The sequence below is a fragment of the Anopheles gambiae genome, chromosome 2 (genome assembly GCF_943734735.2).
Source record: "Anopheles gambiae chromosome 2, idAnoGambNW_F1_1, whole genome shotgun sequence".
NCBI classification, from domain to species: Eukaryota; Metazoa; Arthropoda; class Insecta; order Diptera; family Culicidae; genus Anopheles; species Anopheles gambiae.
This window is the reverse complement of record NC_064601.1, coordinates 27,903,634-27,920,433: the sequence shown is the minus strand read 5'-3', so window position 1 is coordinate 27,920,433 and position 16,800 is coordinate 27,903,634. Positions and strand designations below refer to the sequence as shown.

At 49.5% G+C, this 16,800-nt stretch overlaps 2 protein-coding genes across 2 annotated transcripts; both read right to left on the bottom strand.

The window, feature by feature from the left end:
- Positions 1 to 15: 15 nt before the first annotated feature.
- LOC1273132 (probable ATP-dependent RNA helicase spindle-E) lies at positions 16 to 5,449 on the bottom strand. Its single transcript, XM_312084.6, has 6 exons — positions 5,122 to 5,449; positions 3,893 to 5,045; positions 1,257 to 3,805; positions 1,059 to 1,180; positions 734 to 973; positions 16 to 632 (listed from the first exon to the last, which is right to left on the bottom strand). Exons 1-6 carry the CDS (start codon positions 5,311 to 5,313, stop codon positions 497 to 499), a joined length of 4,392 nt encoding a protein of 1,463 aa, XP_312084.5. The 5' UTR covers positions 5,314 to 5,449; the 3' UTR covers positions 16 to 496.
- Positions 5,450 to 7,952: 2,503 nt separating this feature from the next.
- LOC1273134 (cadherin-23) lies at positions 7,953 to 16,800 on the bottom strand. The gene is made up of 20 exons (XM_061645569.1): positions 16,535 to 16,800; positions 15,508 to 15,712; positions 14,982 to 15,426; positions 13,891 to 14,156; positions 13,723 to 13,817; positions 12,822 to 13,646; positions 12,566 to 12,753; positions 12,164 to 12,505; positions 11,615 to 12,099; positions 11,331 to 11,543; positions 11,152 to 11,261; positions 10,910 to 11,067; positions 10,681 to 10,808; positions 10,504 to 10,613; positions 10,296 to 10,416; positions 9,779 to 9,886; positions 9,087 to 9,685; positions 8,428 to 8,993; positions 8,275 to 8,338; positions 7,953 to 8,192 (listed from the first exon to the last, which is right to left on the bottom strand). Exons 1-20 carry the CDS (start codon positions 16,562 to 16,564, stop codon positions 8,043 to 8,045), a joined length of 5,208 nt encoding a protein of 1,735 aa, XP_061501553.1. The 5' UTR covers positions 16,565 to 16,800; the 3' UTR covers positions 7,953 to 8,042.

The following is a 16,800-nucleotide window of genomic DNA, read 5'->3' as shown; positions in this document are numbered from 1 at the left end:
TCAACAAATGTATCGTTTGAATGCTTTCATAATTCGTCATTTTAATATTCTCAGGAAAAAAATAATATCCTCACTATGGTATAAATTTGTCAAATTCGACGGCACTAAAGTTGATATTGCATATCAAAATTCATCACAATGGTATTAGCGCATTTGCACGATTGCTAACTAATCTCGTTTGTATTGTTTCGTTATATCTTTGTAAACTCCCCGTCACAATCATAATAGAATTTAAAGGCAAAAAAGTGTCAGAAATGCATAATTTGTTCATTAAAGTCTGTGGGAATGGTTTTAAACGATTGTAGCACAAAATAATATCTATAAAGAAAAGGTAACTGTGCATACCTTTTGTCGCGTAATTACTTTGGTAAACAAAACAAAAATGCCCGAAGTATGTTAATAAATTGTGGAAAGAGAAATAAAAGTAAACAAAACAAGTAAAACAAACATACGAAATGATCGGTGGCGATGTGGACGCGTGTGACGTTTACACATCTCAGCGTCGGTAGTTGATCTTCAACTCCAGATCGCAGTGTAGCTTCGAGTAGAAATGGATGCGCAACGTGTGGTCCGATTCCAGCGTCACATTGCACAGACGGCACGTAATGCCACCTTTTGGCAACGGAACTCGCCTGCGTTAAGGGGGAGGAAGAAAAGCACAAAAAAAAACAAAAATAAATGAGTGAATGTTCTACGATTAAATTACCGAGATTTGAATGCCGACGATACGTACGATTGCGTCAGCAGGTGTAGATCCTTGCAGTGCTGCCGCAGGAACTCCATCCGATCGGCCGTCATTGGACGGAGGTTAAGATTGTGGTACAGTGGGAAGATTGCTTTGGTGTAGATATCGATCGCAGTGCTTCGCAAACGCTTCTGGCTCGACGTGCTTGTGGATGGATTTTCCTTTACCCAGCTGAAATCGTGTGCCATACTGCGATTGTCCTGAATGGGTCGATCACGCTGCAATATTCTAAAATGAAGAAAACGAAGGGTGTAAAAGAAATGAGCGGCATTATAAAAAGAGACCCAACAAAGCGGTCGCTGCTGCATCTTACTTGATCAGATAATCTTTCACTTTCACCATCAGCGACTCGATGCTGTACTCGCCAAACATGGGTGTCTGCTCGTTATGTCCGCCGTGCAGAATTGAGTCCATTGTATAGCGCAGTGCATTGATCTGGAAGTTGGAAGATGGAGGGAGAGAATAGTTACTGCGACTGCTGTTGTGTTGCGAAGAAGTTCGCGCGTCTTACGTCTGCAATGTCGTCGTCGTCTATAGCAATGTCCACTGCCAGTGACATGTCATGCTCGGGATACATCGATTCACCGGTGCGCGGATCCGTGCCCAGCCCGGCCAGCAGCCCCACGACACGCGTCTCGTCCGGATCCTTCTTCACCAGACAGGTGGGCGCAAAGATGAGCGTCATCAGCGCGGGCAGTCCGGGAATGTTCGGCATCATGGTCGTCATACGCGCGATCAGCCGGCTGTTGGACGTTTCGTTTACGCAACCCGCCACCAGCAGCTTTTCGTGCGTGTTTTGCGGGTTCGTGTCGAGCAGCACCGAGTTCAGCGACTCCTTCTCGATAATGACCGGCTTCCGATAGCCGGAGAACACCGTCGAGCTACACTTCACCTCGAGCGGGCTGTACGGACCGCGCAGCATTAGCCGCACCTTGAGCAGATCCCGCGGCAGCTCCAGGCTGTCCACGTCGTCATCCTCCAGGAAGCGTTGCTGTTCGGAAATGTCGTTCAGTATCTGCGTCTTGTACATTGGGTCCAGTTCCATCTCGAACTGTACACGCTTTCGCTTCTCGTGGTTCATCTTGGACATGTACGATTCCTCGGACAGTTGCGCGTGGTGCGAATTGATCAGCGCCCGGTTGACGGTCAGGTCGATCGGATCGTCCGGATTGTGGCGCAGTACCACCATCGTGACGCGGTTCACCACCGAGTACACCTCCACGTCGAACTGCTGGCCGTGTACGAGCTGCCGGAAGTGCTTGATCGTTTCCTCCATCCAAACGTCCTTGGGCGATCGGACGGCGGACGGTTGCACCTCCGCGAGCGATGCCAGAAACACTCGGTCCGGGAACTTTGTGAACATGTCCAGCGGTGTACCACGCAGCTGCCGGAAGCTCTTCACCGACACGCCGGCCGTCAGTCCGAAATCCATGAAGAACACCGTCCAGTGTTCGACGCCGCGAACAAGGCACTGCTGCAGAAGCTTGGCGCGTGCCATCTTGCCCGTGACCATGTTCGGCAGCGGTGCGGCCACGATATCGCGCTGCTTAAACGCGTAGCCTTCGGGGAAGGCGCGCAACACTGCATCGCACCCGTTCAGTTTCTCCATGATGTCGTGGTAAATGTTGTCGTTTTTTTCGTCATGCGGGCGAAGGTAGAACTTGTTCGGGTGCTCCACGTGCGTAACGGTGGCCGTCACCCGGTTCCAGTGGATCGGCGGCTCCACCGAGAGGTGCGCATTCGGGATCTCGACACTGCGCGGGTGCCACTCGTGGTTTCTCCACACGCCCAGTCGATGCTCGGTCGCGTAGGCAACCGCGTCGTTGTGGTGCATCACCAGCAGCTCCGACTGGTTGTGGCGCAGCTGGCGCAGCTTGATCGCCTCGTACACACCCGGATGCACGCGATCGGCCGAGTTGCGCTCCTCGTACAGACTCTTCCCGCTCTGCTGGTCCGGTGGGTACTGGAACTGCACAAAGATTTTGTTCGTGCTGCGCTCGAATTCCACCTTCACCTGGTGCTTCTCGCTGGTCGGCTTTCGCTCGGTCAGCAGCGCTCGGATCTCATTCCGGTACAGCGGACCGATGTAGTTGCTGTGGTCGAACCCGCAGAAAAACACCGTACTGAACGGGTCCCGGCCACCGATCTCGGTGTAAACCATCTTGTCGCTCAGCTCGCGGTCGGTGACGCACGTCGGGATGAAGTAGTTGGGATAGAACGCGCCCGCCATCACCACCTTCAGCACGACCGTACGCTCCCGATCGGTCCACCGGGCATTGTTCGCCCCGCTAACGACGCGTATGTTCGCCGTCTTGAGCCGCATCGTTATTTCCTGCACCAGCTCGGCCATCTCGATCAGTGACTTCCGATCGAGCATGTACCGATTGCACCAATCGGTCGTGTCGCCCCCCGTGCCTTGCTCCCTGATCGAGCGCCACCAGTTGTACGCGTTGAGGATCGCGATGCCATCGGACGCAGAACCGTTGGCAAAGTGGCGCTTCACCCGCAGCGCTTCGATCGTACGCAGCTGGCAGAAAATGTTCTTCACGTTCATGCCGGCCGCGATGACGATGGCTTCCTCGAGTACGGAAAACACGTACCCCAGCACGACCAGCTTCGCGAGGTGTATGTCCAGCGGCAGCGTAGACATTATGTTGCCCAGGTACGTGATGTCACCGTCCTGCAGATCGTACACACCCTTGGCCGTTCGCAACAGTGCGCCAAGCTCCTTCAGCTGCAGCACCGTGTTGCTCACGTCGGACAGGTTCGGGGGCGACATGGCCAGGGCGAGTATCGTGTGCGGCGGCCCCATGTCCAGGAGCTTCGTTTTCAGCACGACATTGCTCAACGGACAGCGCACCATTTCCGGCTCGATCGATTGGGCCATCCCGTGCTCGAAGAAGTGCTTGTTCACCAGCCGGTACACCCGCCCATTCATCACACGACCGCAGCGTCCGGCCCGCTGGATGCAGTTGTTGCGAGAGGCCCACTGTGTGCGCAGGGTGGTGAAATTGTTCAGCGTATCGGCAACCAGCACACGGTGCAGACAGAAATCGATCACTGTACCCAGAATGAAAAGAAGCGATCAAATGTTTACAAAAATGCGCTGGACAGAAAACAAGCCCCCCTCCCCCCCTGCCCACTTACCAAACTTCACATCCGGTATGGTGATCGAACTTTCGGCAATGTTCGTTGACAGAATCACCTTCCGGTAGCCGGGTGACGGTTTGGTGAACACCAGCGCCTGCTCCTCCGAGGGCAGCATCGAGTGCAGCTTCAGAATCGTAAACTTGGTCTGCTCCTGCGAGTTGACATTGCTGTCGCCCAGAAAGTTGCGCAGCACTTCCGCCATCCGTTCGATTTCGTTGATGCCGGGCAGAAACATGATGATCGACGGCTTGTAATCGATGGTCGACGCCGATTCAAACTCGTCGATGAATCGATCGCACACCACGGCCACTTTGGCCGCCAGGAAGTACATCTTCTCGTGCACATCCGGCTGCTCGTACTTGATGGTAAAGTCAACCCTCAGCTTTTCTAAATCTTCCAAATAGTACACCGACACATCGTGCTGCGTAACGTTGGAAACGGCCAGCTGCGGTGCGAACAGACTGTTCGGGCCCGGTATCTTGAAGTACTGGGCAAACTCGGACGATTCAATCGTGGCCGACATCAGTATGATCTTTGTGTTGCGCATCGTGGCTAGCAAGCGGCGTACGATGATGAGCAGAAAGTCCATATCCACTTCTCGCTCGTGCACCTCGTCCAGAATGATGTGCGTGTAGCTGCTGATGGATTTGGACGTGATGAGCTTGTTCAGCAGCACGCCTGTCGTCACGTACGTCAGGCGCGTGTCTTCGCTGACCATCTCCTTCAGACCCACCTTGAACCCGACGAGCGAACCGAGCGCACAGTTGCGCTCTTCGGCAACGCGCCGCGCGATCGAGGAGGCGGCAATCTTGCGCGGCTGTGTGACAACGATGTTGCACCACTCCTTCCGGTTGTACGCATCCTCCAGCAGGTACTGTGGCACCTGCGTCGTTTTACCGCATCCCGTCATACCCTGCAGCACGACCACCGGGTTCTCGCGTATTGCCTTCAGAATGTCCTGTTTTGACTGATGAATCGTGAGCCGGTTCGGGGTGACGGTGAAGTTGTACCGACTGAACAGCGGCTCCATCAGCTCCTTTGCCCGCACACGCTGCAGGTGCTGTGTGTCTTCCTCCATCACCGACGACATGTCGTCCACCTGCTCGAGCCGGGATGCCGTCGACTTGTTCAACGTTTCGTCAACCCAACCCTTGGGAAACGAGAGAAAAACGAAGATTAGCCATAGCGTTCGAATCCATCCCGCGCCGCCGCATGGTCGTACTAACCTCCATTAGTCGAGCCTCCTCTTCCCGGCAAAACTTTTCCGCGTATTCCGTTCCCTGATGCGCCCGTTCCGGCAGCGTCTGGATGTTAAGCTTTTGTGGTTTAACCGCGCCATTGATGTATCCGCCCGATACGACGGTGCGTTTGAATGGTTTGGAAAAATCGAAAAAGTCCGCAACATCGTCATCTTCCATCGTGGCAGTGAATGTTGGCAATCTTTTGTAACAAATTGAGGCAGATGCTCGCCAGCGTGCCCGCACTTCCAGTGAATCGCTATTGTGTTGTGTTTCTGCTGACCTTTTCGGACCTGCGTTGACAACTGGTCGCGGTGCATATGTCAAACTGCTTTCCGCACAAAGTGTAAGGGAAAGCGGGGCAAAATAGGCACGTTGGGCAAAATGGGCACCCTCTATTTAAGCATTATTTCACTACAAAGATGCTTTCCAATGCTCAAAATGTATTCATTAGAGTGTTCTATGAACGCCACGTAAGTTTCATAACCCTTACATAATAAATAACCAAGCAAAATGCAAAATAAGATTTAGTAGCACATTGATGTAATTTTTGCCACTTCGAAAATAAGCTTAAACCAGTGTCACAGGGATGCGTTGAAGTTTTATATGATATATTTTTAAAGATATGATATTTCTATACAATTTGTCTGAAGAAAGTTAGGCGATTGAATGCATATTTTTACTAATATAACAAAAAAACAAAAATGCTTCACGTGGGGCAAAATGGGCAGATACTTTTGACAAATGGCGATTGGTGAGGCTATGGTATTGTATTTGTCGCCTCAATAATGATGACAGACACAGCTTGAAAAGTTTGGATGTTGTTAATTAAAGCGTGTAAGAACTGTTTTAATTTCAATAACATATTTTTGGAAGAATTTAAGGGCTTTCTTGACCAGCAAAACAAAAGATAGAACGAAAATACATTTCAAGAAACGGTGCGCAAAAGCATAGACCATTACCTAAGCGCAGTTGTTGTGGCCCATTTTGCCCCAGTGTTTTGACGTTTCACAGTTTGTTTACATATGCCCATTTTACCCTGCGTGTCAAAATAGCTTCTCGTAAAACATCAACTTTTATTTTACATTGTTTTCATGATTTTAAGTTGTTTTCATTCTATATGGTAATTTTAATCCATAGATAAATAGTGGAGGCATACAATAATGCATGAATAATTGTGTTTTGTGGCATATTCAAAGGAATATTCAGTAAACTGCTTAACATGCCCATTTTGCCCCGCTCTTCTTATACATGTTTGCGTGCGTCTCACAGAGGGATACACCGTGGTGCAAAAACTAAATTATGTGATATTTTTTAAGAATTTATCTTAGATTTGGGATGGTTTTTATTCTTAAAATTATGCTCATTATTTATATTTTGTTTGATGAACATTTCAAATTGTGTATTGTTTATAAAATTATGTACGCTATAAACTGGTGTCCGCTGGCATCCCAGTGTGGAGAAAGCCGCACTGTAAGTTCCAATGAATTTCTCAATGCATTCTCGAACGTAAAATTGAAAAATAAGCAAATTTAAACAAACGATTGCTATATCCAGCGAAAGATGAAGGTAAGCATTTTTATTTTGCTGTAAATATTCCAAAATACTTCTCTCGGTTGAGGGGAAAAACTACAGACTTCACCCTCCATTTCGGTGAGTAGTTTCTTCGTACACGGATATTTGTGAAGTAAATTTTAATTTACACATGCGATCCAATGCATTCAATCATTTTGAAGTGGAAGATCCACAGAAACATTTTCGATCCGATAGCTGTAGAAGAATAGCAAAGCAACCGGTCGAATGACGATGAGGAACTTCATTTGGCACTGGATAACCTACTCTAAAAAATCCCTTTAACCCGCTCATATCTACAAAGGCCCCAAGGGTGAACGCACGCGCCCATCCATATCAATGGATTATCATTTACACACTCTAGCCCAACGTAAAGCTACTTCAAACTTGCGCAATGAGTAGTAAAAGCCTATTACATGCACTATTTAAGGGCTCTCTTGGAACCGCATGAATAGGCTTCCGTAGTTATTACGTTATAAACATTGACTATCAAACTGAAAAACATGTTCAGATAGCACTTGCTGTTCCGATTGATGGAGATATAGGTTTTTGTGGTATTTGAAATTTTGAAATCAAGCTTTCACTATGTGTAGTATGGAGTAGCTCTTGTGATTTTGCCTGAAAGTGAAGTTTCGTAGAAGGTTCACATCTAGCCGGCAACAGCCCAACATCCAACCATCAAACATGTGGTCTGCTGATGCTCATGCTCAACCATCAGGTTGCTCCCTGGAGCTGGCCGGTATGAATTGATCCATATTTTATCTCTTCTTCCATGTAGAGTATCCGTTTTAATTTACATAAATTTTGTGCTTCCCATCGTGCTAAGCCCGTACAACGTTACGACGACTCCAGACGAGCCGAATGGAAGAAGAGATTAAAAAAAAGGATTAAAAAGCATCGGCCGTTCCAATCTATGTCACATACACGTCAGGATGGAAGAGGCCGTTAACGAATCGGAGAGATTTCGTCATCCACTGTCCTTTATTATGGTTACAAAAAGGAAAAGAAATAACTTTCACAGCCGGCCCCTCCACCCAAATGGAACCCTTGCTCGTATCAGCATAAAATGACATTTTGAGTTTAGTTATGTGTGGCCTTTAAACATGTTTCGTGCATCCGTTAACGGCTGTATCGGCGGGGGGGGGGGGGAGAGGTAAGTCCTTCAACAGTAAACAGAAAGAGCAAACGAGTGTCTCTGCCTACAACAGAATGGCACCAGGTTGGAGTTAACTGATTAGCAGCCGCACTTCATCCAATAACAGTAAAATGTATTTACAGCTAAAATTAACACCAAACCAGCACATAAAACCATCGACATCGAAACCACTACACACGCGCTAGAACCGGTGGGACAGCTCGTCGTCAGTTTCGTCGAGCTTTTTATGGTTGGAGGTTGGCGCGCCGTCGTTGCTCTTGTCAGTTCCGTTCGCCATTGGGTTTAGCGAACGCTGGCGTATGTGCTCCAGGAGCGCGGGATTAAGACTCTCCTGCAAGCAGGATAACGAGAAGGCACGAAGAGAAGAGCCCGTTAATGGTTATCGCTGGAGTGTCTACGGATCAGCAACTTACCTTTCGCTTCGGTGCGAAAATGTCCCTGTCCACGTCGTTGAAGTCGGATTCTTCCGATTGTAGACTGGTCCATGGTGGAGGAAACACAAAACAAAAAATCGCATTATTTTACCTCAATCTAATACCGATAATGACCGTTCTGCCATGGCTCACCTGAGATCGTCATAAACACCGCCACCACTACCACCCATCCGGTCGCGGAACTCGTTATCGTTAAGCACCGGATTGGAGCCCTCGATCGAGAAGATGTTCGTTGTGGGCACGTTGCGCGTCGGCTTCCCATTCAGCTCGGACGAAATCGACCCAAAGTCGGTCGCGGACAGGGCCTTCAGCTGGCGATTTAGGCTGCGGATCTTGATGAAGAACGCCACGAACAGTATCACGCACAGGACGGCTAGGGCCGCCGATACCACAATCAGGATGATCTGCAGCGTTTCGTCCGCCTCGGTCAGCGCTTCCGTCGCCAGGGGCGGTACGTCCTGCAGGGAGAGGCCGCGAGTGCGCAGCGTCGTCTTGAGCACGGTGACGAACGTCCGGTTCGAGGATCGCTGCTGTATCCGGCTCGCCTCCACCGCCTGATTGTCCTGGATGAAGTGGGTCCGAACGTCCGTGAGGGCGCTGCTAGACCCCCCGGCCTGTCTACCGTCGCTCGCCGTCGTCTGGTCGATGTCGTCGATGTTGCATTCCATTTCGTACGCACCGGTCAGCTCTTGGGCAAGCTGCAAATGAAACCATGCAAAGCAAACCATGGTGCTCACCAGCACGTGTTAGCATGCGGAACTGGGACGGTGAAGTTGGTGGTGAGTACTTACAAACTTCCGCACGTCCGGTTGATCAATCTCCTCGACGCTGTTCAGAAACACGAACGTCACGCGGTTCGATTCCGACACGATGTACACCTTGGCCGGCACCGTATCATTGTGCGTATCGTCCCGATCGAACGCAATCAAGGTGAGCTGATAGTACCCGTTCTGGTTCGGCTGTACCTTGGACGTCAGCGTTAGCTCTCCACTGTCCGGATGGAGCCGGAAGGGCAGCCCGTCTGTTTGCAGGTTTTCACCGACCGCCGTCCCGTTCACCAACTCGTACCGGATGATTTCGTCCTCGTCCGGATCTTCGGCGTACACGCGAAACAGTGCCTTCGGGACGCGGTCGTTCGTGGTGATGCCGGCGGCGTACAGCCGCTGCTGAAACACCGGCGGATTGTCGTTCACATCGTTCACCTTGATGCGGACGACCAGCAGCGAGGGGGACGATTCGAGCACCGTATCCGGCGGGCCATTTTCGTTGTTGGTGGCCACGATTCGGATTTCGTGCGTCGGTATCTCTTCCCGGTCGAGCAGCTGGGCCAGCTGCAGCACATTGCTGACGCGGTCCAGTTGAAACAGATGGCTCGCATTACCGTACGTCTCTGGGGCGGGTTGGAAGAGGGACGTTCAGAAGAGGAGTAATGGGGGCAATCGGATGATGGGTGAAATTCAACGCTCACTCGCTCGCTACTTACTATCGATGAAATAGTACACGTTCGTCTCTGCGCCCGGGGGAAGACCCGCGTTCTTCGGATCCTCGGCAAACGGTAGCTGCCGTCTCTCATCGCGACCCTCTTCATTTTCTGCCAAATTAAACAAAAGCCCGTCCCGAAGATTGAGCATTTGAGGTAGATTTTTTTGTGGCTACACTTCAAGGTTTTGCGGTACGCGAGCATTGGGCAAATGGGTCAAAGGTCATTGATAATGTTTGCAGTGTTGAAATGATTGCTGCACTATGTACTTATTTGGAGAGGAAATGAATAGTCGCAGAAAGAGGAACAAACTGCTTTCTATCACTTATTTGATTGGCCCGACCGTTTAGAGGAAACTTTTGAAGCTTTCTTCTGGAACATTAAAGCTCCCGGACATTGAGACCTAAAGCCCGTCCACTAGCAAAACTAAATGGATGACCGTTTGCTCGCTACAGCGCTAAAGTTCGCTAAACCGCAAATCGCAACCTTCACTCGCACTCTTGTGCCCACTGTGTATTACCTGTAAAGTCCGTATCGAAGGTCGGCTCCAGAAAGGCCGGCTCGCCCGTCATGTTGATGAAGACGACGTGAATAGCGGCTTCCGACTGCCTGTCACCGCCATCCCTGGCAATCACGGTGATCTGCGGGATAGAATAGCGTTCAATAATTACGCGTGTTGGTGGGGAAAAATCAAATCGTTTGCCAATCGGGTCCGGGTCACTACGTACGCTGTAGTTTTTCGGGAACGGTTGTACGGCGAGCGAATTTTCCAACACTAGCAGGCCCGTTTTGTTGTCAACTTTATCCACCCGGAACACTTCGTGGTCCTGCTCACCGTCTGTGGAGGAGAGTGGGAAGGCCATAAAACAGTTCAATTAACGTCAAACCACTTGTCGAAAGCTTACCATTTGTGCTGGTCAGTGAAAACGTTACGTCTCCATATATGCCACCATCATCATCGATGGCTTCGAATTTCGGCAACGGGGACCCATTAGTCTCGACCAGTGGGCGTCCGTTTTGTAGCGATTCGTACCTTTTTGTGTGAAAACATACAAAAAAATGGAAAAATAGTCCACCCCAATTGCCAGCTGCGTATCAAATCTGTGTGGCATGCTCGGCCCACTAGCGACTTACTTTAGACGGAGCTGTGCGCTACGGGAGGGGTAGGTAATGCTGGGAGTGTTGTAGTTGAACGGTTCCACCGTCAGCTCGTAGTCGCGTGTTTCGCAATTGTCCTTCGGTTCTTCCGTTAGTGGAATTATTGGTTCGTACTCACTGCCACGATCACAGGCCTTTTTATGCCGAAACAAAGAGTAAGTGTTGGTGATGTATTATTTATGCACATTTATCGCTGGTTTCTTCCACCGAATACTAACCTTAATTTTCAGTGTCCACGTTCCGTAAAATCCTTTCAGATCTTGAGCCACCCTTAGCACCGCATTGTATTCGTCGATATTTTCCAGCGAGAATAGGGGAGTTTCCAGCTCTAGAGACAGGAAAGACAACAATTAGCAAATTCAAATCATACGATTTGCCAACGGCATGCATCTGGTACCTGGCGTCATCTCTTCGATGTAGTAGTTGATCTTTGCATTTGGCGTACGCTTGTCATCTAGGTCAAGTGCAGCAAACGGTGTCTTTACGATGTAGCCCTGCTTGGCGTTCTCCGACACCTTCAGTTCGTCCGCTGCCAGCTCCGGTAGCTTTGGCGTATGATCGTTGATGTCGAGCAGAGTGAGATTGATGTTTGTCGATACACGATTTTGAACTGACGGAGAAAATACGGGAGAAATGCCCGATGAAAAGTGTTGGCGTGCTGGCTCGTCCCAAAGCACTTACTGTCATATCCGCCCGCATTATCCAGCATCACGATGTTAATCATAATGCTCTCAAGACCCGCATCTCGATCGAGCAGATCGTTGTTTTCCTTCACGTACACCCGCCCGGTACTGTCCACCTCGAAGTAACGCTGCAGCTGCGGAAAATCCCGATAGTTGATCTCGTACGACACGGTATGGTACGGGACATCGCGATCCTGATCTTTGCCCTCCACCCGCACGATGGCCGTATTGGAGGGTATTTTCTCAAACTGGTACACCTGCCCATCGTTCGGGAAGGGATCGTGATACGGCTGCTTGTTGTTGGTGTCCATCAGGACAATTTCAAACACGTGCCAGTTACTCCACTTCCAGTCCGATATGGTTACGTTCTGTAGCACCTTGTCGATGGGCGGAATGTCACAGTCGATCGATCGATTGCCCTCCACCCTTACGATACCGTTGTCGTCAATGTTCATCCATCCTTTGTGGGCCGGATCTATTGGTCTAGAAGAGACGAGAAGGTTTTTGATAGTGCCAGTTTGACCGCGAGCTAACGGTAGTTACTTACTCCATCGCGAACGTTATTTCGTTATTGCCTGGTCCGTCAATGTCGTGAGCGATGATGTTACCGATCGTTACGCCCGAGTCCGATCGTTCCTTAACCGACCGTACCACCGTGAGCGTGCTGTTGTCAAAGTAAGGAGCATTATCGTTCTCATCGTCAATCTGTATCGCCACTACAGTTTCCACCGTGTTGGGCAGGATCGTCTGATTCCGGTCCACCAGCCGAATGACCAGGAACAGTGTGTCGTACATTTCGTGATCGACGTCCAGGGGGAACGTGGGATTCACACGGATGGTTCCGATCGTTCGCTGACGGTTTACCTTTTCCTCGTGTATGTAGAAACAGCTAAGGGACATTGAGTTGAGTTAGCAATGTTAACGATTGGATCACAAAAGATTACATTACTTTTCGTATGTTTCCGCCTTCGCCCGGATTCCGCTCTTGGTGCCGTAGCTGTTGCTCCAATCGATACTAAACTCCAGCTCCGCCTCGGTGTCGGGATCTGTGCCGATGATCTGTGCTATCTGCTCCTCGCCAATGATAACCGCACTGTCTGGGACCGAGTTTTCCAAAATGTGCATCGTACCGCGAGGCTGCAATAACAAGTGATTGTGAAACATCACTAAACGCCACGGCACACTTGCTCCAACTGCTAACGTACCAGCGTAATTTGTGGCGGCTTATTGTTCACGTCTATCACCGTGATGGTTAGCTGCGAGAAGATCTGATGCAGGCTTTCTTGTTTAGCCGTGCGCAGCGTATCTTCCGCCTGCAGCTGCACTATAACCTCTTTCGCAATATCGTAGTCGAAGATGTCCCCCACCTTGGTAGCGATTTCGAACCCGTACAGGGGGAGGTTAGTCTCGGGCTCGGCACTGACCGGCAGCTCGGTGACGCTTAAACTTTCAGCCAACCGTCCCAGTGCGAACAGCCTTATACCATCGTCTATGTCGCGATCGGTCACGGTAACCGTTGCCAACAGCTCGCCCGCTCCGATCGTTTCGGGCACGCTGATCTGGTACTCATCGCGGCCAAACTTCGGTACCTCATCGTTCCAGTTTTTGAGCCGAATCGTAATCGGCTGGGTGCTTTCGTGCGTCGGTTCGATCGGTTCGTGAGCGGTAACGTGCAGCACAAACGTTTGACGCTCCGGCAGCTCATAGTCCAGGCTGGTCGCATTGTTGATGTTGATCGTGAACGATACACGCTGGTACCCGTTGCCAGGGATGATGGTGAACGAGTCCGTTGTCTGCTGTACGCCTGCTACCGTTTCGGCCAGCCGCACCTCGTACCGGGCATTCTCGCCGAGATCGCGATCGTGAATAACGAGCTCGTCGAATGGCAGCTCCATGATGGTGTTTTCCCAAAACTCCAGCTCAAGCGGCTTCATGTATATTTCGGGAATGTTGTCATTTTTGTCCAGCAAAATGATTGCACCCTCGCTGGAGGTGTTCAGCAGCCGGTTGTGACACTTGTACGCTACAATCTGAAGGTTTGGTTGCGAAACGGGGAATCATAAATGGGACACTCTTTGAGCCTATTTCCGTTAGTATTGCACGTACCGTAAAGGTGTACAGCTCGTTCTGTTCCGCATCTCGATCAATCGGGTGCACGGTCAGCTTTCCATCAGTTTGTCCAATTTCGAAATATTTCTGATCTACACAAGTAATACACAAATTAGAAAGCTTTGCCGAATATTTGCCCCGCAATTGAATACACTGCTTGCTTACATTCCGGGACTAGAGCCGTCAGCTCGTAACAGATCGGTTTGTTTAGTCCAGTGTCTCGGTCGATTGCGATCACGGTCGCGTAAAATGGTTCCTTTTCCATGATTCGTTCGCTGGTGAACGGTCGGCTAAAGATCGGAGGCCGGCTATCGACGTTGCGTACCTGAACGATCGTACTCATCTTGAAGGAGTGCGTCCGGTCTAGGTCGTACACGGTGGTGATGAAGTTAAATATAGCGTTCTCGGTGTAGTCCAGCTGCTTTAAAACTCTGAAGGCGACGGTGTAATCAATTTAATGCATTGGAAAAGTATACCAGAAGCAAATGGGTGGATGTAGTTCTAGATAGCTTAGTTAGCGATATATGCTTGTATGCTTTGTGTTGAATATAGCTTGAAGCTGTTTCGTCGAAAAGGTACTAATATGTTTGCTCAATTATACCCATTAGGATTTAGTCAATGGCAATTCATGAGAGGAAAGGGCTACAGATAGAAAATAGACATGTAATTATTATTAGTAATTATCAGCTACTATACATCACATAGAGTTTCGCTCACTGTAAAGATCAAAGGGTTCATACTATTGTTTGGCAGCGAGCTATTTGTTATTTCATTGATATGGGGTTAATTGACACAGAAAATAATTGAAAATTTAATTACTAGAAATTGATCATTTGAATGCACTTAATTAGCACATGCAATATCAAACAATACCTACATTCTAGGTGGTTAAATTGCTGATTCCAACAAGGTCCAACCCACAAGGTGAATTCCTTCAATTGTAATTCAAGGGAAGGACCCCTTAGGAAAAATAACGGTAAGAATATGCTAACTATTATCATTAGCATTTATTTGGTAAATTAACAAATATTTTACCCATTTGTGGCAAGATATTTGATAGCAAAGTGGGCAAAATAATTGATGGATAAGACCGGGTTGGCTTAGAATTGGCTTAGCCCACCCATATATTTTACTTGTCGTCCAGTCCTACGCAGAGTGGACGGCTTATACAGGCTTTCGAGACTTAGTCAACACCATGCAGCCGGATAGTTGGTCCTTTCTACAGAGGGACGCCCCTTTCCCACCCCTATACTCACTTCAAATTGAACAGCTTGTTGTAGATCGGCTGGGAAGGGGTCACCGTGGAGGGCACGTACGTAAAGTGGTCCCGCGCACCGGCCACGTCACCGATCTCGAACGACAGCTCGTTCGTGCTCGAATTGCCAATGCCATTCTCCTCGAACCCGTCCGCATGGTACACGTTAAACAGACAGTCCGTCACAAAGTCCCCGCGCAACTCCTCAATCTCACAGCTACCTTGGGCCGTCATGACGGGCGCATTGTCCAGCACGTTCACCAAGTTGACCACGATCGCGTACGGGATAGCCGTGGATTCGACGGCCAGCAGAATGAGACTGCTACGCTGATGCACCTCGTAGTCCTGCCGGCGATTGATTACGATCGACCAGCGGCCACCCTCGGACAGCTGTAGCCTTGCGTCAAGATCGGCCGGTGACTCGCGTATCGTAGGCTCGGACGGTCCTGTAGCATAATCGGGCAGTGGGCCGTAATGTGGGAACACACTTTGCTGGCACGTTTACCCCCCTAATCGTTCGTACTTACCTTGGTAATTGATGTAGAGCAGCACGAACGGTGCATCCATCTCCTCCACCATCCAGACATCTTGCTGCAGCTGCGCCTCGTTGTATGCGGCGAGTGATATATTTTCCACATTTCCCGTCTCGAACCGTGGTTCGCCCCATCCTTGGCATCGGACCAACGGCAACAGGACCAGCAGCAACCCCAGCAACCAACCCAAGTGCAACCACTGTAAAGAAAGTCGCAAAAAAACGAAGTCACACATACACTAGCGAACGCGCTTTAAAATTTTATCACCAGTGCCCACCCACGGAGTGCCAGTGGAGAACATGCTGTCCGAGTCATGTTTACTGGCTGTTTAACTTTGGCAGCGATAGCTCCACTGGCAAGTGCAGTCGGTGAAGCGGTTTCATCAATCACACGATGAGTGACACATGACATCGAAATTATTAGACAACTCAAAACGGGGAAGACATACTGTCGTACAAGGGCCGTGACACATATACACACACGCACACACACAAACACACACACTACCAGGGGGCGCCCATGAATGAGCCGCACAAGCTGTTTGGGACCCAGGTTCGCGTAAACCCTTTTCCTAACGGCAGTTAATCCGCTACAGGCCGCTACATCCTATCTTGCTGCATTGCAAATGTTGGCGGAAGCGAACGACCGTAAAGATTGCTGTCAATTGCTGGCATTTCGATAAGACAACTCGTCCAACAATGCGCCGATACAATCAAGTGCCTTTTGTTGTTGTTGTTGTTGTTGTTGTTGTCGTGGGCTAGATTAGTCACCCGGATCTTGTTCCCGGTTGCCGTGTGGCTGACCGTATGGGGAAAGGATTAAAAGCTCCTGTTTTCTCGACCACATCACAATTAGCGCCCTACACTCTCCACTTTGGCTCTCAAACGTGATACAGGAACTAGGAGTTCCAGTGGAGTATATTTACAACAGTCGGCACTTGGTAATATTATCTTTAACACATGCTTTTTCACGTCTATTTCACTTATTGGCGGTAACAGATTAAATAATATTATGCAATTACCATGTTAAATTTACTAGCAACACATTTCATTTCTCCGCTCTCTCGCTGCTGTGATGCACACGATTCAATGATGGCCGCCAGCAGCCGGTACACTAATTAACACACTCTTTGAATGCAATGAATCGCAATAACAACAAAAAAAAAGAAGAAAAAAAACTTCCACTTCGAACAAAACACTGTGTGCCTGCGGTCAAACCGCGTTAATCATGCACCTGCAGCGGACAGCTTTCAACGACTGACTCCAATTGGCCTTCCGATTGGCATCG